Genomic DNA, 18,808 nt, shown 5'->3' with positions numbered 1-18,808 from the left:
CCTGTCACAAAATACTGCTTGGAAAAAAGAAAGCTGCTTCAACACTGTGCCTCGGAGAGCTGCGTTACTCAAACGCTGAAGTCAGGAAGACCAAAATGTTCCCTCCTTTCCCGCCACCTCCACCGGCGTGTTGCAAGAGTGAGCAAGAGGGAAAAAAAAAAACCCCACCACCCTCTGACAATGTCCCATCTATGCACTGTGTCAGTCCCTCGGAAATAACTCCTGTTGTCATCAGCCCCTGATATTTTTGGTATTTGACACAATACACGGAGATAAGTTTGGGGACAGAATTTTGCAGAGCGATCCATGTGAGCTTTTTTTAGAGGGTGGTCAGGCCCTGGAAGGGCCTGCCCGGGGGGGATGGTGGAGTCACCATCCCTGGGGGTATTTAAGAAACGTGTAGATGTGGCACTTCAGGGCATGCTCTAGTGCCCGAGATTGTCGGGTTGGGTGTTTTGTGTGTTTTGGTTTTTTGTTTCCTTTTTTTTTGTTTGTTTTGGGTTTTGTGTGTGTGTGTATGTATGTGTGTGTGTATGGTTGGACTCGATGATCTCAAAGGTTCCTTCCAACCATGAAGACTCTGTGATTCTGAGCGCTGCAGCTCCCAGCTCTCCCAGCGCAGCCCCGGCTTGTCCCAGAGACACCTCAGGACCTTTTGGGACAGCACTGCCCGGACCAGCATCGGCCAGGGATGCTGCTGGGTGCCAGATGAGGCTTCTGTGACCAACCAGAAAACAAACCCCTGACTTTCCTCATGGTAGAAGTCAGTTTTAGCGAGAACAAAACGATCCCTTTGCCCATCTCTACTGAAGAATTTGCTATATAGAAATAGCAGCAATTTCTGAAGTCCGGTGGTGTTTAAGAATGGAACGAAAGTTATTAAAATCTGACTTTGGGAACTCTCTAAAAGCAGCCGAGGATTAGTGCAGTAAAGGTCACGTAGCACTGTTTATTCCGCAGGATTAAAACAAACCCCCAGTTATTAGAATTTCTCATTATTCACCATTTAGGACAAATTCTGAGCCATCATCACGCCAGGGGGCTGCTTGTTGTCGTTTTTGCTTCTCGGTAGTTAGAGTTACTTTGGATGAAACCAGCGCTGGAAAAAACGGCTCCAGCTTTATCAAATGGTCCGAATGAGGTTTGCTATAATCAGCGAGTGGTGTAATTCTGCACAGAATATTAATTGCAATAGTGGCCCCCTTCCAGCCCAGCTCTTTACAGCTCCATTTAAATGCTATTTGCTCTGATCTAATACTCGTTATAGATGTTACTAGACTTTTTTTTTTTTTTTTTTTGCCATGAGGCAAAAGGGCTGTTCCTTTCAACACATAGATCATTCAGCACACGGAACGCTTCTTATTTCAGAGCCCAAATATAACATTTTATCATCTAGTGAATCTGAAATTTGCTTGGAGAGAGCTCAATCCTGCGCCGTAGAAGTCTGCGAGTATTTAATGAAAGCTAAACAAGGCCTGCACTGATATGATTTATGGATTCGTTGTTTATTTGCTAAAGGCTTCTTTACAAGGCTTATATCACCATGTTAGTTACTTTAAATATGTCCATCTGCACTCAAATAATAAAAATATACGTATGAACTGTAATGAAATACCACCCCGAACCACGCGGGGCAAGAAAAATCATTCATGCTGCAACTATAGCAACTACTAAAATAGCAAAGCACACTGATTTCTGACATGAACCTGTTCCTAATGTCCAAAAGACACTGTGTGCCGCGCGCTTTATATACCAGCTCCCAAAATATCCGAGTCCTGATAGGATGAGAAAATACTGTCATGTTCTTGCACCAGGCCAATTACAAAGCTGTAGTTCCTGTGCTGGTAAAGATGTTTCCTGTTGATAACACAAAAGGACAACATAGCACTTGGCTGCTAATGTTATCTGGGACCCTCGTGACCTCTTGGAAACTTTAACAATTGTAGAGTTCAACACACGTAGAAGCGCTCTGTCTTGTGCTTTTGTTTTAATAAATAAGCCAGCAAGAAAATAAACACTCCTTCTGCAGCCGTGCGCTCGCTACTGGCCAGGGAGTCGTTGGAGGTGGCTGGGACGTGGATGAGAGCTCAGCGGCATTACCAAAGGGTTCCTACCTCACACGGGGCACTGCTTGGCTGATAAGTCCTTTTCTAAACAAATACCGTGAAAAGGTGGAATTCTACACAGCAATATTTTCTTTTCTCAATTTTAAATATATTCCTTTTCAACTTATAGGCTTTTTTTTTTTTTTTTTTTACGTTTGAAGATGTAAAAGCAGATTTTATTTGTTTATAAGGTGGGCATTTCTAAACAGACCTCATTCACATCCCCCAAGACTTTTCTCCAACTTTTAGACTGGTGTCTCTTCAAACTCTTCCTGTCTGTGTAGCTTTGTCCCATCTCCTTGGCCGGACTGCAGCAGTCACCAGCACACAGCCTGGAACGGAGCATTCCAGGAGCTTTAGAGAAGAACTTCTTGAAAGTATAGGACTGCATCAGGATTTGAGTATTGTATTACCTCTTACCAGCCTATTTCTAACGCACAATTGAGGTCTACCCAACACCCGACTGGTATTTGCCAGCCCACTCACAAAGCCCTTACGCTAAGACTTCTTAAATCTTGATACAACAAGAAATCCAGGGCCTCTTCTTGCTCCTGGGCTGTGCGGGATTCTTGGATCCCTCATTCCCTTTTACGCTCACCGGAACATGGGGAAGAACCAGCAGCTTCTACAAGCTCTTGAACTAAGGCTTAAAGTGGAAAAAAACCCCTAGAGTTATTTGGAGCAGAGGCTCAACGCCTGGTTCCCCAACAGCACAACCCAGCGCCTGCTGGTAAGGAATCATTCTGTGGAGCCTCCCTTGTGATCCACCAGGTACATCGTGATTTGTAACCCATTGGCTTAAAGATCCATAAATAAGAAATGTATGGATTTAGCCTGGTCTGCCTGACTTCCCTAGATATTCTTCTAGCCTTCAAAAGCCACGGTGGAACAACCACGCTGCTTCAGATGGTCTAAGAAAGTCTCAGATCAGAAAAGAGTTCTTAACTTAGTGGAAAAACATTTTTAAAGCCTTATAATTGGCTATTTGGGCTTTAGCTCTGTGCTAAGGGCAAGTCCTTTCAGCGCTGCTCTTCAGCTCTACCTGCCCAACTGGAAGAGCAGAGATAAAACTAGTCAGCGCTTTTTTTCTTGCTCAATTGTTATTTCTGCTGGAAAGAGGCAGAACTTCTTGCGATCATTTCCTTTGAGCGGTGCTTATTCACAGCAAGTCACAGTGGGAGAGGGTGGGAGGCAGAGTTCATTCATTTTTGTAGCATAACATAGAGCAGATCGTGTTTGCATTTCACTAGATATTTGTTGTTTTACGTTTCTTTGCTTTATATTGGAGAAGGGCCTGCAACAAAACTTTGATCCAAGGTACAAATCCACAGCCAAGGTTTGAACTAAGCCTACAAAACTTTCTCCAGAACGGGCCGTAGCCCAGCACGCTGACTTTGGGAGCGTCTTGTTCTTCACGTTGCTGATCATTTGATTCAGGCCCGTTTCTGCTTATTTATTTGACCATCAGCCTGCAAATGAACTTGGAGGCTCCGGGATTTAATCCTTGATTTTTTTTTTTCTTTTAGGATAACGCAGAGTAATTCCACCTACAGCACGACCAAGTTGCACCAGCGCAAAGCTGCAAATACCAGGGCAGCCAACGAGGCCAGAACGAGCATAAAGAAACACTGGCAGCTTCAAGGGAGAAGGGGAAGGAGAGAGAGGTCATAGGGTTAAGCTGGGCATCAGTTCTGATATTAAACTCAAAATTATCCAAATCCTCTGGTTGAACTACTCTGCCAACAACCACAGAGCAGCGGAACAGCTGAAGTGGGAAAAGTGGCTTTAACCTTCCCCCTGCCGTTGATTTCGCGGGGCTATCGACAATCTCAGTGTCAGATGGCTCTTTGCACCGAGTTCCTGGGAACTTAGCCCAGAACACGCCCTAATAAAACAAGAATCCTTCGTTTTCAGGAGAACAAACACAGAACCGAGTTTAGCTACAACTCCCTATCTTTAAAAACACATCGGGCTTTTCGGTTCAGGAGCTGGTGCTCAAGGAAGAGAGCGGGACCCGCTGCTGCCCCGAGCGATGGTCACGTCGGGAAGAGCCCAGGGCCAGAGCTGGCCACGGTCGGGGCACGGACCCTGCGCTGCCCGAGCCAAAGGGATCAAAGCTCCAGCCCAGTTCACCAGGAAATACAGAAGGACATGAAGTCTTTTAACTATTGCGCTAATAACAAAGTGAAATAACTACAAAAGGGAAGCTCCCGCCTCCGAGTGGAGCCAGCGCCGTGAGTAACTGCGCTTTCCTAAACGCTGAGTCAAGGCAACGTGCCGTAACTACAAGAGAAACAAGTTTTATCTGTGCGCAGGGAGGGCACGGCTCGTATGACACCCCGGATTGCACAAAATCCAGCGGAAAAAAAGAGGTTTACGATCGTTCGCGATTTCAGAACAACTTCTCCTGCGGCATAAATGATATCGTTGTATAATTAATTACCATAGCAATTAAGATTATGCACATTGGCCCTTAACTTTGCTCTCTCACGCTATTTTCTGCAAGGCCACCAGCCCTCGTGGTGCCAGGGCTGCTGAATTGCAAACAGCAGTGGGTGTCAACCACGGGGGGGGGGGTGGTGGAAAAAGCAGCGCTGAACGAATTGCAACACACTGCGTTTGGCACAAGATAAAGAGAGAGGTGCCAAGGTTTAGCCCATTTCTGGTCACAAAATACAAAGTCAGAAACAAACAGGTGTAAGCTCTTCACCCAAACCAAACCCACTATGGATAAAGTCGTGTTGTCTCTCTCTAGGCGTAAGAGTGTTTTAGAGACAAAGTCAGCTCAGGTGAGAGTCGGGAAGCAAATATAAGCAGCCCAAACAGCACACAGGCATAAAAGGATGGCAATAAGGAAGAGTAGAAACACATAAAAGAGAAACAATGGAAGAATCTCCCCAGCTGGAAGACAGAGGTGGGATGAAGCTTTCCTAACGCACCCCTTTTACTTGATTGGGAGGTAGGTTCTGGCTTCTTTTATTGAGACAAAACTAGTTTTCTCTAGAGGTAATCAAGTGGGGGGAAAAAAAAAAAGAAAAAAGATACTCTCATGTTGTATCAAACAGGAGCTTTCAGCTAATGAGGTGAGTCTTAATTCATGACCCAGTGGTGTCCACCACCACCAGTGTCCGACTCCCAGCTGCGCCCGTGGCACTGGAGAATGGCTCATCCCTTCCCTTTGCGGGAATGAACACCGAGACCTGTCAAACTCCATCGAGAAGTTACTGAGCTCCAAAAATCATAAGGCATCAGTCTAAAAATTTTATATATATGTATATATATATATATATATATATATGTTTTGATTTTTTTATTGAGCTCAGAGGAACTAAAATAATACCTTCCAAACCCAAAGACACATTTTGTAGATAGCGTTTGAGTGTGTGAGTTGCTAATTAATGGGTAGTGCGCGGCGCGCCCATATCGCCATCTACTGGCAGAACTGGCCATGGAGGGGAGGGGAAAAAAGCAGTAATTTTGCTGTAATCTTTCATTCCAGGAAAAAGCCCAGGTGTGAGACACACACGCAGCACTGCAGGAAGTCAAACTACCTGTTCACTCCAACGGGGGAGCCAGGAACAGATATCTAATCGGTTAGCAATTAAATAACGCGTAGATGAGGTTGGATTTGCGTGCTGGGGAGGGAGAGGGGGGAACGCTTCCTGCTGCTGAAATATTCCAAGCCAGCCCTCGGCCTTAAGGATGGAGCAGGGGAGACACTTGAGGTTGCTGAGGAAAAATAACCCGATTCCCAGCTTCGTGCGAAAACACGACTGCGGAGAAGATTGAATCTCTGCGGGCTCAGGGCTAGAACAGAGATGTGTTTTCAGAGACACCAAAGTTCAGCCTTTTATGTTCCAAATCCCAGGTAACACAGAGATAGGCAGGAAACCCCACTGAGCTGAAAACACAGATGAGATACTTTACCGCTTATTTGACTTATGCAAATTGTCTTTGAAAAGTATTTTATCTTCATCACTTACCTGTCCCATAGTGGCAGACCATCGCATTTACATTTTTTCCACCTTAGGCAGAAACCAGAAAGATTTAGCAGTTGTACTAAGAACAAAAAACTTAGCAAAAACTAAAGTTATTCCTTGAACGAGAGCTAGGGCTGGAATAACCTCCCCCCTCCCCGTTCCTGCCCCTCTGCCTGGGGGACCCCACGGGGAACCGATGAGGAGGTGGGCTTTTCTTTTTTGTTGCTTTCTGAGACAGAGGGTGCAAATGGGCACCGATTTTATGGTGCACGGGCAAATATTTGGAGACAACACTAGAAAAGCAAAGATTTTGTCAGTAATTGGTAAACAAAATCAGGAATGTGAATCCTTCCAGCTTTTATGATAAAAATAAGTTCAGGTGCACTTACCCAGGCCTCCCACCGAAACAACTGAGGCTGCTCTAAGATCAGAGGCTACAACTTGTCATAGACGGAACCGAGCAGAGCACGAGTGAGGCACGACTGATTCCAAGAGGACTTTTGGCCCTTTATTACTTCCCGGACAAGCACGGCTGATGCCCCATCATCAAAATCAAGTCAAATTGCAGCAAAATATGAGAAAAAAAAAAAAACCAACACTGTTCTGGTCCGCAGGATACAACTTTCAACAGAAAAAGAAATGAAGCTATTAAAAGTCACATTTCACAGGCAAGTAATTAAAGCGAACAGTTTGAAGAATAGAGTCATTGGAAAGTGATTTGTCAACCAGTTACAGTTTTAATATAAAAATGTTTAGTCCAGTCATAAGCTTAATTGTTCAAATGAAAATGAGTAGTGGAACCAAAATCTTGAACAAGATGATTTCATTTGTTTCAACACCGACCTTGTTGGGTGACGACTACAGTAACCTTCCTCCAGAATATCCCTGTCCACACCTACCCCTGCCCAACCAGAATGCCTGGATGCCTTCAGAGACCAGTCCTTCCCGAAACCTTACAGCAGCTGCATCTCAGGGGAATTTAGTTCTTTTTTTTTTTTTTTGCTAATAGTATATACTGCATACACAGATATCTCTACATGGATTTCGTGGGGACGAAGACTTCTCAGTCTCGAGGGAGAGTCAAGGACTGTCAGAGTGGTGCAGAGAACCTTGTGCACAGCGTATTACATCACGTTTGTGGACATAGATTTAGATTTCGGTGGTTTAAATTTAGCACATCAGAAGTACTAAATTCAACCCAAGACATTCTAATAAAAAAAAAAAAAATTGTCAAAAGAAAATACTGATAACCGTCAAAATTTTCCTGAAAAAATCAAAATAACTATGTACACCCATGCCAATCTTAGCTTCTCAGAAAAAAAAATTAAACAACATGTAAAAAAAAATAATACCTTTAAGTATAACATTCTGAACTGTTATCCATTCTGCCAGGAAGTTCTAATAATAGTTGCTTACGAACGGAAAAGACCGAGAAAGAAAGCATCCCCCCTTAGGGCAAACAGAGTTAAACAATTCTAGCAAACTATAGCAAAAAAGGGAAATATTTGCCCTAAATTAACACAAAGGCAAGCTGGAAGAAAGATGGCAATGGTATTTTTATCAGCCTTTTCATAAACAACAATCAATGTCAGGAAGAGGTTGGAGTATATTACTATTATCTGGAAAAATAATAATAACCCTCCCCGAATCTTCCTACCAAATTCATCACCTCCAAAATTGTTTGGTCTTTTTTTTTTTTTGTTTTAATAATTAATTTAAGGTCTTATGCCTACATGTTACAGTTCTGAACTTGCTTTATGAACAGAAATTTAAAAAAAAAAGGAAATACTAGTCAATTGGCATAGGGTTTCCACGCCCTAGGGGCGTCAGAGGGTTGAAACTCTTCAGTCTGTGTTTCCACTACCCTGAACTCGCCATCATCCTGCTTCCACAGAGACCTTCCCAGAGACATTTAATTCTGCCATCTCCTGGTCTCAGTTAACTTTGTCTTTATCACACCCATATATTTGTTTCCAAACCCTTCAATTGAAGTTGTGCCGTCAGATTAATTGGTTTGAAACCACGCAAAAAGAGCAAATAGTATTTTTTGACTTCGGATAGTTTCAACTCATATTCCGTAATTTTTTATAAGTTAACAGAGCTTTGAATGAGTTAAGGCACCCATATGCCCAGAAAAAAAATAATAAATACCTTGGGCTAAATACAACCAAGTGTTCAGCAGTCATTTAATTGCACAATCATCTCCCTAATTTGTAGCATAACGCTGCCAATGTCTTCAGAGATCCTAAAATCCTAGAAACTTTGCGAATGTAATGGACAAGGCATTGACAAGACATTCTCAAGGTTCGTTCTGTATCCCTGGCTCCTCAAGGTAACTGCTACTCCTAATGTAATTAGCATTTAGCAGCAAGATCAGCATGTTCTAAGAATGAAATAAATATTCACACAATCAATACTAATGGTTCAAGATGCTCAAAACACATTATTGAAAACAGTAAATTTCCAATCTTTCGCCCGCCAATCCAAGATTGCAGAAACAAGACCCTTGGCAACAACATTCACAGCTCTCAGTACCACAGAAGCTTCTGCAAACAAATTCTAGGCCTGAAGTTTTGTCGTCTGTGGTCCCTGCGAGGTGCTTTACTGTGTTCGAAGCTGGTAGTCTGTAGAGGGAGAAAAAAAAACATAAAAACCCAGTTTTAATAAGCTGTCTCACTACAGGTAGTGAAGCAGATCAGCACACTGGGATGAAGCAATATAAAATAAAACCAGATCTTTGTGTAGAACAGCCACAAAAACAGGCTCTAAAGCTACCGAGGTAACTGCAGGCAGTGATGCTTCCAAGCCAGGAAAAATGTTAATTAGCAAAACAAACAAAAAGCAAAAACCAAAAAATCCCACTGCTTTTACTTGCAAACGATCTAGTATCTTTTAGTAGATACAGTAGATTTAGTAGATATTTAGTCTTATACATCTCAAAGCTGACAGAATGATATGCATGAGCAATTTCTTTTTAAATTTATATTCCAAAAATCTCATCGAATCCCAGCTTAATTACAAAATACTTTAACAGCACTACAGAGCTACCCCATTGGGTCTTTTATTGAGACACCAAAAAAAAGTGCCTGGAAAAAGCAGCACACTTTAATCTAACATGTATCTAAACTGCATAGTTTAACACTCAAGAATATGAGCAAACTGGTTTTGTGTGTTTCGGTGTGTAGGTATATGCTGGAGAAACAAAATGTGCAAGTTGGAGACATCTACAGTCTCTTGCTTTCCATTTACCTCCGTTCTGGGTGATGTAACGAACCCACGGGAGAGCCTGATAACCACTCTTCTCAATTATCTTTAAGTAGCGAACCTGGAAAGAAAGGTAAGAAATAAAGTCTCCCATGTCAGCCAAGCAGCATTTAGCACAAAAGGAAAAAAAAAAAATTTCTTTTGGTCAAAAATAGGTTTTATGGATAACATTGAACAGGAATCATCAAGAAGATGAGAAAAACTCATGTGTTCAGAGCCCAGCACGTTAACTTACCAGCATTTCTATTTCCAACTACTAACCTGGATTCCTGAAGTGGTGAAATACGGAATCTCAAACTTTACACTAATGGGAGGTTTTCCTTCTTTATCTTCAGCTTCAACACTGGGAAGTCCGAAATGAGCTCTCATCAGGTATTCTTTTCCACCCTACCCAAAAGGGACAGATGTTTTTGGTTTTTTTTCTTCTTCTTGAAACAACAAATAAAAGGCTTGCAACGATACAAATGTCAAATTGCTGAACTATTCATTTCAGCTCTTCTCTCTAGGGCTTAGGAGTTAGCACTTGTTTTTGTTTTAAAAACAAACACTTTTTTTTTTTTTAGATGCAGATCAAATTAGGACCAGCTTCGTACTCAAAGACAAGAGGAAAAACAACAAAAAAAGTTCATTTTTTTGGTGCCACTGACGGAATGGTGACAGCCAGCTGTACTGCCACACCACTCGCATTTGGAAGAGCTCATGCTCATGGAACCACCCAAGAAGCACAGTCTGACAAACTAAACCAGCTGCTGCTAAATCCAGGCCAAGGGATTACACCATCCACAGACATCGCTCAAAAATCCGCTCCCTAACCCAGTTCTGAAAAATTATCCCTGTAAAACAGAAATTACAAACAGCATCTTAAACATCTATTAGCAAGTTCCAAGCCCTCATCCAAAGGAATACAGGAAGAGTCCAGCGCTTCTTGCCTGATACTATTAGAGTCTCCTTAAGGCAGAGTCTGAATGTTCATAAAATATTAATGTTAAGTAATTATTACACTATTAGGCGATAAGACTAAAAATAGCACTTACTGGAAAAGATTTAATGGACCAGACAATTTCGCTGTTCTCTGGAACCCATTTGACACTTCCAACAGTGGTTTTAAACTTTGGCGAGTCGGCGTCGTTTGGAACTGGAATGTGAATCTCCACATTGTTGGCAGTTGATCTACGCTTAAATTGACTTTTTGCCTAAAGAAGAAAAATCAGAAAAACAGGCCTCTGAGTATTTCCATAAGGCTGGTGAGTTCAGAGAGCTGCGAGACACACAGTTCCCCTCCAGCCTTTTGTACACACTGAGAAAGAGAACCGTAACACAGAGACTGTAACCTACAAATGAAGTTTTTAAAAAGATGCAAGTCTCACAGAAATACTAAACACTTGTACAAAAATACACATGCTGCTGGTCAAGCTTCGAAAACAAATGAAAGACTAAAATTAGCCATAATTATTTTAGAACTTCTGACCTTGATCATGTACTCGATGCGGCTGTGGGAATGTTTTTCAATCACAGACTCAATCCAGATGAGTGGTTTCACCTGAGGGGGAAAAAAACACTTCACAGCTGTAGATTTTACTTTGACACGGTCATTAAAGTGTTGCTTCCCCATAAAACTACACTCAACACGTGAACCCCACAGAAAAATGAAAGCCTGTGGTGTTCGAAATGACAAACAAGTTGTGAATTTATGTAAGAAAAAAAAAAGAAAATACGAATGAACAAGAATTGATGTAGCAATGACCAAGTGTTACAAGAATTACAGGCTCAAAAAGGTATGTTTCAGACTAATAATACTTGCAATCCAAAATATTTCATAATTTAACACACTAGGGACTGAACGATGACAAGCGCTAAAAATGACTCTAATTCAAACCACCACTCTTAAAAAAAATAAAATAATTAATGCTAAAATTTTCATCTGTTGTCTCCTATCATGGCTGCGTATCACAGACCTTCTCTATATTGAATTTTTCCTTTCCTGAAAGGAAAGCTCATCCTTCTCACTGTGGCTAGCAAACTCTAATAACATTAAATGACAAAAATACTGCTGTTTTCAGTGTAGCAATTCATTGTGCTTGACATTTCATCATGTAGTCAGCTTAAAAAAAACCACCCACATCACAGAAACAGTATTTCAGACCCAGTTTCAATAGCGGTTGAAAAGACAGAGACTTATGGCCAAGTTATTGCTAAACTCATTCTTACTTCCTCCAAGAAGAGTGAGCACAAAGCTTTGCTGTTAATGGTTGAACTGAAAACTACTGTGCTGCCCGTACTTTAAGAAACGTAAGTAAATAAAATCAAGAGAAAGCTATTAGCAATTTCGCCTACAATCTAAAACATTCTCATATAATAGAGTCCTGCAGTCGAGATCCATACATCCAGACTTACGTGGGTGTTGAGACGATACGACATGAGTTCAAACTCTCCATCAGGCGGAATGAAAGAAATTGTCCTGTCGTTTTCAAAGCGAGAGAGACGAACACACTGGTGAAACTTTACATCTTCCAGTTCTACTGACTTACTTTTGCCACCTAGCAGAAAACACACATTTCAAGGTGCTACGCAATTTATGTCCAAAGTCTCATCCCGGCCAGTTACGCAGCAAAGCAGTTGTCTGCTCCCATTCCTCCCTTTAGCCAATCCCTCCTCTAGCTTGTACAGGTCTGTAAGGCTAGAGGATCACAGAATGATATGGGGTTGGAGAGGACCTCTGGAGATCATCTCCTCCAACCCCCTGCCACAGCAGGGTCACCCAGAGCAGGTCCCGCAGGAACGTGTCCAAGAGGGGTTTGAATGTCTCCAGAGAAGGAGACTCCACCACCTCTCTGGGCAGCCTCTTCCAGGGCTCTGCCACCCTCACAGCAAAGAAGTTCCCCCTCATGTTTAGATGGAACTTCCCATGTTCCAGTTTGTGCCCGTTTCCTCTTGTCCTGTCCCTGGGCACCACTGAAAAAAGACTGGCCCCATCCTCCTGACACCCCCCCTTTAAGTATTTATAGGATCAGATCCCCCCTCAGTCTTCTCTTCTCCAGGCTAAACAGACCCAAGTCCCTCAGCCTTTCCTCATCAGAGAGATGCTCCAGGCCCCTCATCATCTTTGTAGCCTCTGCTGTACCCTCTCCAGCAGTTCCCTGTCCTTCTTGAACTGGGGAGCCCAGAACTGGACACAGTGCTCCAGATGGGGCCTCCCCAGGGCAGAGCAGAGGGTGAGGATGACCTCCCTCCACCTGCTGGTTACACTCTTCTTGAGTGTAACCCAGTGGCACCCCAGGGTGCCATCTGCCTTCTTGGCCACAAGGGCACATTGCTGGCTCATGGCCATCCTGTTGTCCACCAGGACTCCCAGGTCTTTTTCCTCAGAGGTGCTCTCCAGCAGGTCAGCCCCCAACCTGTACTGGTGCATGGTGTTATTCCTCCCCAGGTGCAGCACCTTACGGTTGCCCTTGAATTTCATCAGTGTCCTCTCTGCCCAACTCTCCAGCCTGTCCAGGAAGTCCCACTGAAAGGAGATTAAGCCTAGATGGTTACCATGGCATTCCATTTTTGCTTGGTACCATCACACAAGACTTAATGTGGTTTTCTACACTGATAAAGGGGGTATTTCTATCATCTTAGAACAAATCCTTTCAGCCGAACCTCAACCATCCCAAAACTAAGACTTCAGATAACATCTGTCACGATTACCGAGATATCACTGAAACACTCACGGCCTGTATTATCAAAGAGAACTTTGTCATTCAAACCAAGGCGCAGCTCTGGCATTCCCGAGAGAAAGACTCGCATTTTAATGGATCCAACGATCTCACTCCGTAACACATTTCCATTGGCACTGACCTGAACAGAAAAGAAAGGTAAGATCGCTCTGATGTGATATGTTGTGACATCAAACAACGTTCCCACCCCATCCCCATGTCCCAGATCTTCTTGTATGTCTTTCTCCTAAGAAATTAATCCAGTAGAGCAGAATTAGGTCAGGGAGGTGATGGGCACAGACAGAGGAGGAAAGCAATCACAGACTTGTTTTAGTTGGAAAAGACCTTTAAGATCATCAAGTCCACTGTTAACCCAGCACTGCCAAGGCCACCACTAAACCACGTCCTTAAATGCCACATCTACCCGTCTTTTAAGTCCCTCTGGGGATGGTGACTCAAGCACTTCCCCGGGCAGCCTGTTCCAATGCTTAATAACCCTTTCCGTAAAGAACATACCAGAAATTAGCAATGCAGCCAAGTAAAGCATTATTTGTCTACTCAATGTCCTTACAGGTACTCGGTCTTAACGACCAACATTGCCTGGAGCATCACAGAACACCAGCCACAGTCAGTTTTTCTTGTACCCCTTGCAGGCTTTGAGACAATGAGCCCTTTTCAACACTTCCTATTACAATTCTCATTAAAAGGTACCCACCAAAAGGTTAACAGACTCTATAACATCCAGGAAAACTTCATTTTTCCTGTATTTTATCCCTTCCGATCTCCATGAAACGGCGTTCGTAACAGTGGCAGGCGGGCGTGGAGCTCCAGTTTCAAGTTTGTGACCTTCCTGAGTGATGTACCTTTACAGCACGTAAATGACATGAAAGAAATGAAAATTATACTTTTGCAGCACCTTTAACGTCAGATTCACATCAGCAATAAATAGAAGTTTGATACCACAAAGCTACACTTTATCAAGCATTAGTTTTTTTGATAACTAGACCAAGCCAAAGTATTTGTTTGTACACAGCAAAATGCTCAAAACTTTGCAAGGGGTTTGGCACCGAGTGATGCAGAATGATACTTACTCCTGTAATATTTTACTATCAGTGGTTTGTGGATAACCGAAATCCATAAGCTCATCTAACAACTCATAAATAATAACAAAATTATCCCTAATGCTCTCTTCTTCCAACTCCTTGAAATATTCAGAAAAAACCTGAAAAAAAATGACAGGAGGGAGGGGAAGGAGGAGGACGTTAACTGGGGAACCGCAGCACATTCAGAATGTATTCTTGCATCTAAAATCATAATTTTTAAAACGCACCAAACCAAACCCCTTAAAATTCACAAACAGCACGAGCCTCAGGAAACCCACCTCAATTAAAAGAGAGCTACAGAGTCCTAGAAGCAACTCTTAACTATTATGAAAAATATTTATTCTGGAGAAAATATTTTTCATGCCAGGTACAGACGAACCAAGCATCGAATCTACGCGATAAGCCACTACTCATGCATCAAGTTCACAAGTCTCCTCTGCGCTCTCAGCTCTTGTGCAGCTACTTACAGCCTCGTGTCACAGCCTTTGCCTACTCAGCTACAAAATATCAATTCCATTATTAGCGATTAGGAAGACAGTTCTATAAAATAATCAAATATAAAGTAAAAAAACGCTATCACCACAGAGCTGTTTAAAAAATGCAAAAGCTCTACGTGCTTCTATTTAGATCAGATTTAGACCGAACTGAAAAGAAGACAGAGGTTACTCTTGAAAAGTCATACTCACCTGAACTACTTTATATAAAAATGAAAACACCAGTGATACACAAGCATTTTTCTTAGAAGTTGCAACAACTGATAAAGGATGTTCAGGAACATACATATGAAGTCAGAATTTAAAAAAAAAAAAAAAAAAAGTTTACTCAGGGCCTTTTTAAAAGCCTTTAGGCAACTAGTGTCAGCCAAAAAAAATTAAGACTTAATTAATTAACAGTACTTCTGGCCTAATAAGATACAAAGATAAACATTCAGGAAGTCATTTCTTAGGGTAAAATTAACACAAAGACTTTTCTGCACCCTGTGCTGCTGGTGCACACTGACACCATGTAAAGCATAAAACCACTTTATTTAATAGAGGCTCCTTATGTCACTTCAGCCATTCTCTAGGTTTGTATTTAGACACAACCAGCAAAAATAACACAGCGGCACTTGGCCTAGGGGCACACGTGAGCTATCTGCAGTGTAAAGGATACGATACAAGTTGTTGTGCTTAATCCACATAAAACGAACTCCTCCATGTGCTAGAATAGGAGAAAGAGTCCCCTCTTCTTCCTTTTCCATAAGGATTGGCATAAAATGCTCCACCTCGGACATGTCCACATCTCCACGGTAATTCCGACAGATCAGAACCTATGAAGAGAGGAGCAAAATCCTTACATTTTTTTTTCTGTTTCATGAGATGATGTTACCATGAAAGACCAACCCACAAGGCATGTGGAAGACCTCTTTAAGTAACTTTAAAAAAAGCCACCAAGCTTCGCTGTAGCCGCTGTGCACACTATAAATGCCAACCCCAACCCCAAAATACTTTGCTGATTAAAACGCAAATCCTAATCTTTCATTGCAAAATCATGTATTCATATTTCCCGGAGTTATTCTCCACCCATTGCTGCACACGGCCTAATAACGCTTTTAAGGTGGGAAAACATGCAACTCCTCTGAGACAGACTGCCTCCAATTACGGCTAGGATTAATTACCCCAGGCGATGCCCAAAGGCCCTGCTGGCACACCTGCCACCAGCAGCATCTCTAACTGCGGGGAGGAGACACAGGCCACGACTCCCCTGTCACAGCTCGGACCCGGGGATACCGGGGCTGGCAGCCAGGGGCCGGGAAGGGGAAAGCGGCTCCTGCAGACCCCGAAGGGGCCCCGCCATCCCGGGCCCCCTCACACCCCGGAGCGTGTCCGACCCCCGCGGCCGGGCAGGCCCCTCCGCTTCGGTCCCGCGGAGCCCGCCGCGGCCTGGGCCTCACCTTCCCCTTCAGGTCCAGCACGTAGACGGCGCTGGCCGACATCGCCCCGCCGCCGCCGCCTCCCGCCCGGCCCGCCGTCTCGCCCGGCCGCAGACACACCGACTTCCGCTTCCCGCACGGCACTTCCGGTAGGAAGTGGCGAAACGAGATCCAGCTGCCGCGGGGAGGGATACACGCAGGGCTGCGCCGGAGAAGCGGAAGAACACCTGAACTCAGAGAGACCGGTGGATGAAATAGTCCCCCCTTTTCCCCACTCTGCGCTGGGAAACGGCCCCATGGCGCTGGGAACAGCACGGGCGCTAAGGGAGGAGGCTGAGGGGGGAGCCCCGGGCAGATGCTGAGCACCCAGGTCCTGACCGGTGAAAGCAGAGGGACAATATTTGGGTTTAAGAATAACATTTGGGTTTAAGAGGCGCGCTAGGATTTTAACCATCAAGACAGATGTCATCTCGCAAAGGGATTGAGAACTGTTGAGGGTGGGCAAGGCGCTTCAAAACCACCACGCACAAAGTGTTCCGGGGGGGGGGGGCACTGCCCCTGCTTTTACAGGGAACTCGGCACCAAAACCAGGGTAAAAGCAGCATTTTAATAAGTTACATCGAAGTTACAAGTTCCAGCAGACCCCCTACCTCTGAAAGAACTCTAGAGAGGAGGAAATTATACAATTCCTATAACTTATAAGAGAAGCTTACACCACGTGAGGCTGTCAGGCTCCTCGTTTCCAAAAAGGAGAAGTGTCGGTATCAAAGGAACACTTTTCCAGCTGCCTCACAGCCACTCATCTTGGCCTTAACCTCCCTTTTAAGCGGTAAAAAACACAGCCCTCCGCACCTACGCAAGCCAGAGCTCATCGGCCGAGAAGAGACTTCGCTGAACATTTTCTTTTTAAAAAACAAACAAACAAACAAACAAAAAAACCCCAAAGAATGAAGTAAGGCAGTAGGAAGCCGTGAGCGTTGGGAAGGTGTATTACACACACGCGCGAGGATTTCCACGGCCACCCCGCTCAGTCCAGACACGACGCAACTCCTTGTCCCCACAGCCTCGCAAAGCCGCCCCTTCACTTCGTCCAGCTGACTTTGGGAATGTCGTAATGCTCCGTCAGAGTATCCAAGTGCCGGTTGAAGTCCTAGGGGGAGAGGAGGAGAAATTTAAACGTTGAATATTCGGTGCTGTCAAGACCCCCCTGTGTTTCACAGAGGGGAAAAAACTTCCCTCCAGCCCAACACGCCTGAGTAAATCGGGATGATTTATTGATTTATCTTACCTCCACCCTCTGCTTATGGGTTTTAGAGGCTTTCTTCAGGATCCGCTCCATTTGCTGGAGGAAGACACAGGAGAGGCCGGTTACTTCAGCGCTCGTAGCCCCTCAGCGGCCGCACCGGAGGGGTCCATTAGGGTTTTTAAAGCCCCCCCCCCCACAAGAACCCCCAGAGGGGCCCTGGCCCAGGCCGGGCAGCCCTACCCGCTTCTCCTGCATCTTCTCGTAGGCCACCTGCGCCGGGGTCCGCTTGTCCAGGCCGCGCTTCTTCTCCTCCTCCTGCTTCTTGCTGCTGACGATCTGCTCCATCACCTGGGCCTTGTCCTTCGCCTTTTTCTTCTTCCTGCGGGCAGAGGGCGGTCAGCTCCCGGCCCCGGCCGCCCTCCCCGGTGTATGTCGTCCTCCTCCCCCCCCCCCATCCCCGGTTTCCCCGCCGCCCCCTTACCGTTTGCCGGCGCTCAGGGCCCCGCCGCTGCCTTTCAGCCGCAGCGGCCCGCGCTGCACCGCCTCGTAGTCCGCCATCGCGCCGCGCCTCCCGCCGCCGCCCCGCGGCGCCCCCTGGCGGCCGGACGGGGCCCAGCGCCGGCTCCGCGCCCTCCCTGAGGGGAAACCCGCCGCCGGCCGGAGCCGCCCTGAGGGGAACCTGCAGAGAGCGGGGCCGCCCCAGGAAAAAAAAAGCAGCCCCAACCCTCCCCACACCCCTTGCCCCACGCCGAAATGAACAATTCTGAATAAGTTTTGATTATTTGAAGGCGCAGGGATGAGTGAGGCTGGCGTTTCTTCCCTGAGGGGAATAGATTTTCCACCAGACAGAAGGGCCCACCCAGCCGGACGGTAGGAATGGCCCAGAAATTAAGATGATCAGGGGACTGGAGCACCTCTCTCATGAGGAAAGGCTGAGAGACCTGGGCTGTTTAGCCTGGAGGAGGGAAGAATGAGAGGAGATTTCATCAATAGTTATCAATATCTAAAGGGCGGGTGTCAGGAGGATGGGGTCAGACTCTTTTCAGTGGTGCCCAGTGACAGGACAAGAGGGAACGGGCACAAACTGGAACACGGGAAATTCCATCTCAACATGAGGAAAAAACTTCTTTCCTGTGAGGGTGGCAGAGCCCTGGAAGAGGCTGCCCAGAGAGGTGGTGGAGTCTCCATCTCTGGAGACATTCCAAACCCGCCTGGACACGTTCCTGTCCAACCTGCTCCAGGTGACCTTGCTCTGGCAGGGGGTTGGAGGAGATGGTCTCCAGAGGTCCCTTCCAGCCCCTACCATTCTGTGGTCCTGTGACTTTGTTTTACAGCCTAATCAATCAATAAGGCAGCCTGTCACACGCTCTTGTTGTGCAGTCAGTACCTCCTCCTACCCTTGTTTTGCGTATTTCACGCAGCCTGCAACATCACTGTTACTAAACATTTCCATTTATGTGTATGAACTATATACTCACATGTGTTTTCAATGTTATATGT

The 18,808-nt window shown here is 44.9% G+C and overlaps 2 protein-coding genes across 4 annotated transcripts; both read right to left on the bottom strand.

The window, feature by feature from the left end:
* Positions 1 to 6,806: 6,806 nt before the first annotated feature.
* AP1M1 (adaptor related protein complex 1 subunit mu 1) lies at positions 6,807 to 16,201 on the bottom strand. 3 transcript variants are annotated; one of them, XM_074163646.1, is made up of 14 exons: positions 16,084 to 16,125; positions 15,303 to 15,459; positions 14,837 to 14,904; positions 14,139 to 14,269; positions 13,763 to 13,910; positions 13,711 to 13,718; positions 13,414 to 13,441; positions 13,063 to 13,189; positions 11,744 to 11,886; positions 10,818 to 10,889; positions 10,384 to 10,542; positions 9,611 to 9,736; positions 9,335 to 9,410; positions 6,813 to 8,709 (listed from the first exon to the last, which is right to left on the bottom strand). In XM_074163646.1, the coding sequence occupies exons 1-14, from the start codon at positions 16,123 to 16,125 to the stop codon at positions 8,687 to 8,689; spliced, it is 1,308 nt and encodes a 435-aa protein (XP_074019747.1). In that variant the 3' UTR covers positions 6,813 to 8,686. The 3 variants fall into 3 exon arrangements, with proteins under 3 accessions (XP_074019749.1, XP_074019747.1, XP_074019748.1); XM_074163648.1 differs by lacking the exons at positions 13,414 to 13,441; positions 13,711 to 13,718 and having other exon boundaries at positions 6,807 to 8,709; positions 16,084 to 16,201; XM_074163647.1 differs by lacking the exons at positions 13,414 to 13,441; positions 13,711 to 13,718 and having other exon boundaries at positions 13,057 to 13,189; positions 16,084 to 16,186.
* Positions 16,202 to 16,530: 329 nt separating this feature from the next.
* FAM32A (family with sequence similarity 32 member A) lies at positions 16,531 to 17,886 on the bottom strand. The gene is made up of 4 exons (XM_074163786.1): positions 17,790 to 17,886; positions 17,549 to 17,687; positions 17,351 to 17,404; positions 16,531 to 17,212 (listed from the first exon to the last, which is right to left on the bottom strand). The coding sequence occupies exons 1-4, from the start codon at positions 17,864 to 17,866 to the stop codon at positions 17,144 to 17,146; spliced, it is 339 nt and encodes a 112-aa protein (XP_074019887.1). The 5' UTR covers positions 17,867 to 17,886; the 3' UTR covers positions 16,531 to 17,143.
* Positions 17,887 to 18,808: the final 922 nt, after the last annotated feature.

This window comes from Numenius arquata, chromosome 25 (genome assembly GCF_964106895.1).
Source record: "Numenius arquata chromosome 25, bNumArq3.hap1.1, whole genome shotgun sequence".
Taxonomy (NCBI): Eukaryota; Metazoa; Chordata; class Aves; order Charadriiformes; family Scolopacidae; genus Numenius; species Numenius arquata.
This window is presented reverse-complemented; position numbering and strand designations above follow the sequence as displayed.